This window comes from Aquarana catesbeiana, linkage group LG09 (assembly GCF_042186555.1).
Source record: "Aquarana catesbeiana isolate 2022-GZ linkage group LG09, ASM4218655v1, whole genome shotgun sequence".
In the NCBI taxonomy this organism is placed as follows: Eukaryota; Metazoa; Chordata; class Amphibia; order Anura; family Ranidae; genus Aquarana; species Aquarana catesbeiana.
This window is the reverse complement of record NC_133332.1, coordinates 225,998,143-226,009,673: the sequence shown is the minus strand read 5'-3', so window position 1 is coordinate 226,009,673 and position 11,531 is coordinate 225,998,143. Positions and strand designations below refer to the sequence as shown.

At 42.1% G+C, this 11,531-nt stretch overlaps 1 protein-coding gene across 1 annotated transcript; it reads left to right on the top strand.

Moving 5' to 3' along the window:
* Positions 1-9,338: 9,338 nt before the first annotated feature.
* Positions 9,339-10,286, top strand: LOC141107283 (olfactory receptor 5A2-like). Its single transcript, XM_073597976.1, has one exon. The coding sequence runs from the start codon at positions 9,339-9,341 to the stop codon at positions 10,284-10,286; it is 948 nt and encodes a 315-aa protein (XP_073454077.1).
* Positions 10,287-11,531: the final 1,245 nt, after the last annotated feature.

Sequence of the window (11,531 nt, the reverse complement as noted above, 5' to 3'; positions counted from 1 at the left end):
CCAGTATGAGAGAGTGAGAGTGATAACACCAAATTTAACACACCTGCTCCCCATTCACACCTGAGACCTTGTAACACTAACGAGTTACATGACACCGGGGAAGGAAAATGGCTAATTGGGCCCAATTTGGACATTTTCACTTAGGGGGTATACTCACTTTTGTTGCCAGAGGTTTAGATATTAATGGCTGTGTTGAGATATTTTGAGGGGACAAGCTGTACACTCACTACTTTACATTGTAGCAAAGTGTAATTTCTTCAGTGTTGTCACATGAAAATATAATGAAATATTTACAAAAATGTGAGGGGTGTACTCATTTTTGTGAGATACTGTACTTTTATTATCTAGATAACTGGTTAATTTCCCAGGAAGGGAAATGCTTTTGCTCACAGAGACCCTGTGCTTGGTGGAGGCACTGTCCACTTTATTATCAAACTCACTCTACCACTTGACGAAGGTTCTGATTTTCTTATTTACCTACAGGTTTAGTGCAATACCCTGTTTGGGGAGGGCCATTTCTCACCACCCCCTCCTCCTTCCTTCCCCACAGGAGGACAACACATACAAGGCGATCTAGTATTTCTAGGCTGATCAATAGGTCATTCCATCCAAATGATTTTTAGGCCCACAAATGAAGCCTTCTACGATTAGATGTGGGAGACCCCCCCCACTGGGTCTCCTACATCTAATCACAAATGGCCCCATTTGCAAGTGAGAATGGGACCTGAATTAAGCCAGCCATAAATGGTTTAAATCTCAACCAGTTCAGCAGGGACCGGCCGAGATTCGAACCCCTCTGTAAGCAGGCTGATTGTAACCAAGTTGATCCATCATTCGACTTGTGCTCAACCAGCATGTCAGATTTTTACATATGATTGGCAGGGGACCTAAATTACAAATGGGAGCCTGACTCCTGAGTCAGTCTGTAAAGTTGGCTATACACTGTTCAAATTAAGTCTGGTTTCTGCTAAACCAGGTGAAATTTGAGCAGTGTGTGACCCTGTCAGTACTCTACTGCCAGACACCCTTGGATCTGAAATCGAAGGAGCTAAGTGGATAAGTCTCAGCCATAAAATGACTGCAGCCTATCAGAATACATTAACTCCAATGGAAGATCTATCCATCTGTGTTGTTTGGCATGGATGGAGAAAGTTGATAGATTTATTCATTCAGCCTGAAAAATCTATATACAGTACTGTATGTATAGCCAATTTATGATCTCTCTGCCATAAATCCAGGCTCTGATCCCACCCAACTGAGAGAACCCATCATAATGATCCCAGCAACTGTGCAGACCCAAGAACTCACCAATATCCTTGAGAGATAGAAGAAACTGTTATAAAAGGTATGTAACCCCTAATAATATGCATCTTCTATTTGGTCGCTGTTGATCTGTTAAATACCAATAAAAGAGTTTTGTTAGATCTGTTCAATAAGTGCAAAAAAAAAATAAATAACCTGCTAATCCTGCCAGAAATCTTGTAAACTAATAACTTCCTGGGCTCTCGGCCTGTGCAGAAGATCGCTGAGAACAATGTAACTGATAAGAATGCAGTTTTATCAGTTTTATTGTTCCCAGCTATCTCTAAAGACTACAGAGCCACACTCTTCTATGCAATGAAGAGGAGGAGAGGGGGAGAGTGCTGTAGTCCTGGTCTGTTTCTGTTGTCCTGATAGAGAAGAATGAGTGTGTGTTGTCTGTTTAGGACTGGAAATGTTTCTGACAGAATCACCAGGTAAAAATTAGGGGGAAAAAACTTTAAAAAAGAAAACCAATACACAACACCTAAGAAGCAGTAAGTTATTATATTATGTTTTTTGTGTTTAGATACACTTTAATTCTTTAGCACTCACATTAAATCTAAAATATACATTTTGGGTGGACTGACACTTTAAATTCCCCTGGCTGAGAAACTGTACTCGAAGAACACTTTTTTATTATTTTAATTTTTTATTTATTATTTTCAATGTTACACAAGATGAAAAATTCATGTGGGACTTATTCCAGAGGGCTTTGTGAAGCTTTTATTCAGAGATCAGAGCTCAGGGATCTTAGCTGCATGCTGGAAATACTGTAAGACAAAGCAGCAGTCAAATTATCAGGTGTCAGATCCCACATTTTAAAGAAAAGCTTTTTCCTCGCCCTGCTTAATACGGTGCATCCTACGGAGCAGAGATAACCAGCAGATTTTAATGATTTGTCAATTAATTGCAATATGACAACATTCCAAATTGTACTTTTCAGGAACAGATTTAAAACAAAATGAAGCAACATTTAAAAGGAAACTGAACTGCCTAATTAACTAAAAAAAAAAAAAGATAAAAATGATAAATACAGAAAGAATAGACATGGAGAATTTACATTGACTTTTTTGCATGGACGTGCCTTTGTTGTCAGAAAAAAAATGGTGTTTCAGTTAGGTGAGCTTTATAAACCAATAAGCAGAATATGAAAATAGTTTATAGAATTTCATATGTGGCAGGATGTAAGATCCTTTGCTAATAAAAATCCAGACTAAGGCTGGCCATACACTATTCAATTTTCCTGTTCAACTTTCCTTTAGATTTACCAAAACCATATAATAGGAGGTCAAACCTAAACACTTTCAATTTGGATGCAATCAGGCAGGCCCTTGTACTACATAGTTGAAGGTAAATCTAAAGAAAATTGAACAGGAAAATTGTATGGTGTATGGCCAGCTTAAGAGCTAAATGTTCAAGAAAATAAAAATGATGACATTCAAAAATGTATTTATACTAAAAGCATATAGATGTATAGCACCCTATATGTACAACTCCTAATAAATGTTAATTGCTTTATTAATAGATTGATAGAGGGCCACCTTTTTCCACGATGTACAAAATAATGCAGGCCATACATGCAAAGATTTCGATTGATCAAAGTTTGACTGTCAACTGATTTTAATCAGATACTCATATAAACCAATTCATTTTCCTCCTGTTAATTAAAACTGCAGAATGGTTGCTCTAGAATGGCTGTTCCCTTCAGTTAGCATGAACTTTTTTTAAGCAATTCTAGTTGTGTATTCGATCTGTACATGTATGGGCATCATTGGTGATACAAACAAAGGTGAGTAATGCAGGTGATACAAAAACATTAAAATAGAGTACTCTAAGGGCTCACTCACACACGCAGTGCCCTCTGAAGAGCAATCTGTGTTGGATTGCTCTTCAGAAGGCATTTGATAGGCAGTGAGGAGGCGCTATGTCACACCTGACATAATCCTGTATCTGGTGTATTATTGTGTGACAATTGGGTGCATTGCACATGGTTGCAGGGGAGTTGCAGCATAGCCCCATAGTGCTGTATAGATCGCAGATAAAAAATTATTTTGGCTGGGGTTTTAACCCTTCTCTGCTGTATCTAAATGTAAAAAAAAAAGTTCTGGCTATACCTATGTAGCGCCTACCTCCAAAGGAGATGCTGCTTCTCGGGTCCTCTGTTCCTGTCTTCATGACTCTACAAACAACCCCACACACTCTGACACACCTGGCTGGGTGGGGAATTATTATTGCAGATGTATATGCCGTGCCCCAATTGCAAAATAAATATTAGACAGCAGCGTTAATATGGCAAACAGTTAGACCATAGCAAGGAACCGATTGCAAATAGGTGAACAATAGAAAGAAATGCACTGTAAAGAAAATAAAATTGGTGTAGAGGGAAACGCCTCCTAAAACCCTATGCTGGGGCAATCCTAACTAGGGAGAACTATGCCTTAAGCCAGCCATAGACGGTTTGAATCTGGGCCGGTTCCTGCTGATTCAAACCATGTATGGGCATGTTGAATGGATCAATCGATCATCTTGGGTACAACCAGCCTGTCGGATTCTACATGCAATTATTGCAAGCAGAAGAAAATGAACAGCAGGGCGCTGAGGTCAGTATCAAATAAAAACACTTTATTTAAATAAGTAGCACACTTACATTGAAGCCAGCATGAAACAACACAGATAGGGAACACCTGAGACCAAGCAGCTGTAATCAGTGTGAGGCTGTAGGCATCACTGAGCACACAGAGACCGGGGATGACAAGAAGCCAGCCAGCTCAAAGTATGGACATTAGCGGCGGTGTTCAAGGCTGCACACCAGGATGAGAGCTGTCAAAATGCATGGTGGATGTCGGGAGAGGGGGTGTGCATGATCCTTTTCCAGGGACTTTGCCCTCTTCTTCAAATGCATCAGGATGCTTCAGATGTAGCCTAGAATGCTACCGCTAATATCCATACTTAGAGCTGGCTGGCTTCCTGTCATCCCCGGTCTCTGTTCTCTCAGTTAGGCCTACAGCCTCACACTGATCACAGCTGCTTGGTCTCAAGTGTTCGCTATCTATGCTTTTTCATGCTAACTTGAATGTAAGTTTGCTGCTTATTTGAATAAAGTGTTTTTTATTTGATACTGACCTCAGCGCCCTAATGTTTGTTTTCTTCAACGTTGAGGTGATCCTACCCAGATCTTTTGCGGGAGCTGCAGAGGTTCCAGTCTTGATCCCTTGTCCTGTTCAGCCATCCATCCATTCAGTTGCCTCATCCATTCCTCCACCCTGTGATGGTGCACAGATACAGATGAAAGTTCCAATGGACCAAGGGACTTTGCATTTCTCCTAGGAGCGCTGTATGTACTGTGTACTTGTACACTCTTTGGATTAATTATTGAAAGCAGCTGCTATAGCCACTAACAATAATTGCTGTCTTCTCCCAGTGGGAAGAACATTGCGGTGGAACACAATGGCTGGATTCCCCTGTCAACACTGTCTGTGGTTGCTGGAAAGAAATTCACTCCGTCTATGGCGGTCCTTACTATGGCCTCATGCACACAGGATGTTTTTTTCCTCCCCTGGGTGCCCTTGTTCCACTGGAGGATAAAGCAGTTTACAAAACATGCCTAAAGCCATGCACAAAAAATGTTTGGCCATGCATTCATTCATTCCATTGGCCAGAATATTCATTTATTCTGGCCATTAGAGTAAATGAACGTTCAAGCGCTGAACTCACCTAGCATTTAAGCCATTTACATGCATTTAGGTACATTCAGCGTTTTTTTCTGCTCAAACGCTCCTCTCCTGAATGTGCTTCTTCCTTAAAGTGTTACTAAACCCACAAAAGTCAAATCAGTCTGTATCAGTGGTGACTGGTGTCTTTTTTTTGGGGGGGGGCGCAAACATACCATACCCCCTCCCCCACCCCTCGGGCTTTCGGTCGGGTCACACAACTAGGTGGGCTCAGACTGCAGTGCTTTGCTCCCCCAGCTCAACCTTTTTTAAAGCCTATTAGAGCCTCTGGCTCTAAACACGTGCTTCAAAAAAAAAAAGAACCCCATTGAAATCCATGCGTCCGCCGCCCTGCATGTAGATTAAGGGGCCAGATGCATGAATGGGGGGGTAGCGCCCATGCGCCTCTAATAGACGGGCCGCCACTGGTCTGTATATGCATTAAAGCATGCTTGTTATACTCACTGTGGAACCGAAGAGGTTAATCCTCTGCATTGTGTAAAAAAGGCTGTTTCATCCGGTCTCCCTGATCCTTCCCTTCTCCCAATGTCCCCAATATATCTCCTGATAGTACAGAGGCTAGAGACCAGCTGCACATGCTCAGTTTGGTGTGTATTGCTAGAGAGTTTTTTTTTTCCTTGGGCGAGTGCATATGATCAGCACATGGCCAATTAGCACTGTCCAGACATAAGGTCAGGGGGTCCTGCATCCTCATAGGACAATCATGGGAGAATGAAAACTCCACCTACAAGCTTTAACCAGACACTGATAGAAGTCACAAGACTGCTATATACTGCTGATGAAAAAAGGTATTTAGCCGTGTATATTTACTAAAACTATTGCATTTCCATATACTGTGTACTGTGAGAGACCAGATATAGTGAATGCAGGGTCCTGGGTTTAGTAACACTTTAATATGCCTCTAAATGCTTATGCCTAGAGCATGGCCACATAAGCTAATATAGGGGTGCATTTAGAAGCTAAAAAAAAGGCAATCACCTGTAAAAGTGGCATTTTTTATATCCTGTGTGCATGAGGCCAGCAGTCTGTAATATAGTCTCTTCTGCTGGCCATCATGTTGGGGCCCAACTGTTAAGTCAGAGCTTTCAGGATAGTGTCCCTTTAAGCACTGATGATGACAGTGGCTCTGGTCCTTTTAAGCACTGAGAAAGTCACTGGCTCTGTGATACTTGGTGGCAACACTGTCTCTCTTCTGTCAAATTACAATGTGGATTTGGGCAGCAGCCTTTCATCAACTCCTATGTCAGTAGGTGACCTTCACTGTGTGAAGCGCAGCTGATCAGTGTCCACAGCATCCTTTCCCATGGTCAAGCAGTGGGCTCCTCCAACTTCTGTGGCTCTCTTCAATGTCCCAAAATGTCTGTCACCATGCCTGTCTCTCAGGTGCAGTGGTGAGTATTCTGCCAGCAACCAAAGCTGCATTCAGTCCTCCCAGAACATCCTCCACACTTCTTCGTCCCAGCCTGGGAAAACAGTAGGTAATCACCTCTCCTTGTTGCCCCAGTGCTACCAAGCTAGCTCAGTCTGCCAGAACTACACCTCCCACAATCCTTGCAGTACACATTCCGTCTTCCTTCCTATTGGGTAGAGGACAGGCTCAACACTGGCTGTACACAGCTATGCAATAAGAGTCCCCTCCCGTAGCTATGTCTGTGTAAAAGTCTCCTCTGCTGCTAAATACACAATCCTTTGCCTGTCGGTGTTGCAGACTGGGCTATATACATGTTCATGTCATTTTAAAAGTTGTTTCTGTATTTTTAAACCTTTAAAAAATAATACCTGGTAATTCTGTTATGAAGGCCCTTGTTTAGGCAAGACCTGTTATAGGTTGACAATGCTCTGTTCCTGTCTGATGGAAACTACAAGTGGCTATGTCACATTTTACAGTCATGATCCACGATCCACTGTTGTCACCATCAGACAACTCACATGCGAATCCCTGGCAGAAGTACAAAATCCAAAAACAGCTCAAGCTACATAACTCACCTCCTTTCTGCCGCTGTCCCCGCAGACTAACAAGGTCAGGGATCCATACCCACTCCCCTTACTGGTTGAAGGACCGTTCTCTGCAGTATTCAGGATCTTCCCACCACTGGAGGGAGACGGGGCAAAGAGGGCCTAGGATGTCACCGGATCAGACCCAGCATCAAAGAAAAAAAAGTAAGCAGAAAAAATATTTTTAAAGGCTGCATGGCTACAGCTTTGGAGGGGTAAAGGGGGAGGTAGGAACCTGAGTCTGGAGCTGGGTTTGAAGATACACAGTGCTTTAACTACATAAACAATCTATTAATTTACAATCCAGTTTGGCAGACCAAGAGACTACTGAATTGTTGGTAAATCTATCAAAGAATTTGGAATTGGATTGGATTGCGTTTGGCCAGCTTTTTTTTCATGCAATATTCCACCACTGCTCCAAATGCTTCCTCTCTCCTGTCAAGTTAAACAATGTATTAATGGCCTGGCACAGCCCCAATGTTCCATGTTACATAGGGGACAGTGCTGGCTGAGACTTGAGACATTCTCGGTGCCCCTTTAAAGTGTATTTCCACTATTACAGTCAAATTTGAGAAACAAAACAATATATGTTTGTTATGTGTTCCCATTCAGACAGCAAAAACACTTCTACGTTGCACAATTTAAAATAGCAGGAAACTCAGGGGTTGATTTACTAAAGGAAAGTAGACTGTGCACTTTGCAAAGTGCAATTGCACTCGCAAGAGTAGTTGCTCCAGAGCTTAGTAAATGAGCAGAAGCCCTGCTGACTTCCATCATCCATTAATGTGCAAGGAAAAATGCATTTTTTTTTTTAATTTTCCTTGCACATGATTGGATATTCTTTGCAAATTGAAGCTTTACCTCATTTACCAAGCTCTGGAGAAACTGCACTTTGCAAAGTGCACAGCCTTTTGGCCTTTAGTAAATCAACCCTGTCCCCACAAACAAAAAGAAACACGCTGAGTTTTCCCTCAATATCATACAATGCAGAAGGCCAGCTTCTAGATCTTTAACCCTTTGTTAGGACAGACAGTGTTCAAACCTAGTTTACAACTGATAAAGAGATCTGCCAGCATAGTACCCATAAGGTAAAATATGGCAAACATTAATTTCCCAGCCCCCTGGGAAAATAATTAGTTATGCTATGTCAATGAGAATATGTACAAATATAAAGTATGTGTTGTGTTATCCGAAACTGGCTGCAAAACTGTAAATACACTGTATTACCAAAAGTATTGGGGCACATGAACTTTAATGGCATCCCAGTCTTAGTTTGTAGGGTTCAATATTGATTTGGCCCACGCCCGCCCTTTGCAGCTATAACCGCTTCAACTCTTCTGGAAAGGCTGTCCACAAGGTCTAGGAGTGTGTCTATGGGAATGTCATTCTTCCAGAAGCGCATTTGTGAGGCACTGATGTGGATGAGAAGGCCTGGCTCACAGTCTCCGCTCAAATTCATTCATAAGGTGTTCTAACGGGTCGAGGTGCAGGCCAGTCAAGTTCCTCCACACCAAACTCACTCATCAATGTTTTTATGGACCTTGCTTTGTGCACTGGTGCACAGTCATGTTGGAACAGGAAGGGACCATCCCCAAACTAGTCCCAAAAAGTTGGGAGCATGAAATTGTCCATAATGTCTTGGTAACGGTGATGCCATAAGAGTTCCCTGTTACTGGAACTAAGGGGCCAAGCCCAACCCCTGAAGAACAACCTCACACAATATTCCCCCCACCACAAAATGATTTTAGGGGAACCCATCCCATTTTTTTTTTAAATGCAAGCACCCTTACTCCTGAACCATACCAGGCCACATGTCCTCTATATGGTGGTGGTGGTGGGGGGGGGGGGGGTGCTTTGGAGTAGGGGGATCCCCTCCAAAGCACCTTGTTCCTATGTTGATGAGGACAAGGGCCTCTTCCCCACAACTCTGGCACGTTGGTTGTGGGGGTGCCAAGTTTGACTTATTGGAATCTGGAAGCCCCTTTAACAAGCCCACAGATCCCCCCCCACCATGTGAATGAGTATAGGGTACATTTGGGGTGCCATTAAGAAATTATGGCATTACAAACCTGTCCTGCATTTTGTGTGAACGGAGCATGCTGAGGGGCTAGATTTAAAGGAGCATTTTAAGAGTTCATATAGGTGTTAAGATCAAGTTAAGGGTTAGCTTAAAAATAAGCTTTGGGGTGGTTTTAAAAGTTATGTAAATAGAATGATCAATAACCTTTGTCTAGTGATACTATAAAAGGGTCCTGAGACAAAACAGTTCATTTATGCCTCTCTGTTGTTCCTCAGATTGACAGTGACTCAATGGAAAAAGCTGACCAGGAAAACCAAACTTTGGTGTCTGTCTTTTTGGTTGTTGGTTTATCAGAAGATAAAGAACCTCAGCTTTGTCTCTTTCTTGTCTTCCTCTGTATCTATCTCATCACAGTCATTGGTAACATACTCATCCTCTCTGTTATTTCCTCCAGCCAGCGACTACACACACCAATGTACTTCTTCTTAGCCAACCTGTCCATCATTGACATCATCTTTTCTTCTGTTACTGTTCCCAAACTTCTCTTTATTTTAGCCACTGCCCAGAAAACTATCTCCTTCTCTGACTGTGTCACCCAGCTCTCGTTCTTCCAATTCTTTGTGGTAGCTGAATGTTATCTTCTAGCAGTCATGGCTTATGACCGATATGTGGCTATCTGCTTCCCTCTCAACTACATGCTTATTATAAGCAAGGAAGTCCGCATCCGAATGGTCATTGCCTGTTGGGCCTGTGGCCTTGTCAACTCGCTGACTCAGGCCATCTCTATCTTACACCTTGACTTCTGTGGTCCCAATAAAGTGGACCACTTTTTCTGTGACGTCACTCCTCTCTTCAAATTGTCTTGTTCTGACACGCGGCTTGCGGAGGCTGTGTTTTTATTAGTGGTGGTTTTAGCAGGCATGGGGCCATTGACTTTTATTCTGGGGACCTACATTCGGATTATCGCAGCAGTTTCAAAAATTAGCACCAGTAAAGGACGTCTTAAAACCTTCTCCACTTGTGCCTCTCACTTCACAGTGGTGGTACTCTATTACGGTAGCGGCATCTTCAGCTACATCTGGCCATCCTCAACCTACGCCATGGACAAGGATGTCAAAGCGGTGGCTGTACTTTATACAATTATGACTCCCATGTTGAACCCTATTATTTACAGCTTGAGGAACAGGGAGGTAAACCAGGCCCTGAAGAAGGCTTTAAGGAACAAGAGAATAAAATAATGTGATGTTTTAAACAAAACAATGTGATGGCTTAAATATAAAACAGTGCAAAGAAAACTGATATTTTACTTTACTGAATCCAAGTCAGGGAAAGGTTAAATCTAGCATCTGTACCGTTATGCCTGGAATGTCAGGGGTGCGCATCTCTCTTTATCTTTCCCTCCTTTCTTCTTTCCCTTTCCTTCCTTATTTTTACAGGCTTTTCTTTCCTTTCCCTGCATCCTTTTTGAGTGACCAGTGAATTACATGATATATTGATGTACGTGAAATATTGTGGGGATTTTATCAGACTCAAATTACCACTTGCAATCCTGGCTTAGCCTACTCTCCCCCAATCATTTTACATCACATGCCGATATGGATATTAGCCACATGGTCACGTGGTTATGGTTCCCTCCTCTTCCTCCTCATGGAGTTTAAAGCAGTGACAGGGACCCATGAATGTGCCAACTTTTTTGTTATTGATTTTTGCTTGTAGATTATTATGTTATAGCACATAGAGCTAAGAAATATAAGGAGTACATTTATTGGAATATATCTTTCTGTCCATACCTCTAGTACCTTGAGATATCATTTTGTATACAGAAATACCTTATGTAAACAATCTTTTGTCTTGAAATTTGATACGTAAATTTTCAATATAAATGATTGGAAAAGAAAGGTTAAATCCAATTCATTGCAGTGGATTGTTTGCACTTTAATCCTAATCCTACAAAAACCACAATTCCTGACCCTTGGTGGCTTCACTGACTTCTCCACTGTATCTGTGGATCGAGTTCCGGTTGTCACCCAGGCTAGACTTCAAACATGTCTGCCTTTGTTCATCCCCAATACATGGGAGTTGGTGGAATTAGTAGTTTACAGAAGAAAGATAACTTTTTTTGCTATTAGTTCAGCTCACTGGAAAAGACAAGGATGTTGCATTTTTTGACAGGTATTGTCTGTACTTACTGATAATGTTTAGGCAAATAAACCCTGACTGCCCGGACAACGTCCAAAGAATGCAGTCGTCTCTCTTCCGCTGAAGGAGGCTGAGAGAAAAAAGAAGGCAAAATAATGTCCTGATTTAAATGAAAGGCTGACACCACTTTTGGCAAAAATGATGGAACAGGTCGTAACACAACCCTGTCGTGGTAAATGATCAAGTATGGTTCCCTGCACGAAACTCTGACACCATTCTAGCCCAGGTGATAGCCATCAGGAAGGCTAGCTTGTGTGACAGCAAGTCTAATGGAATTTCCTTAA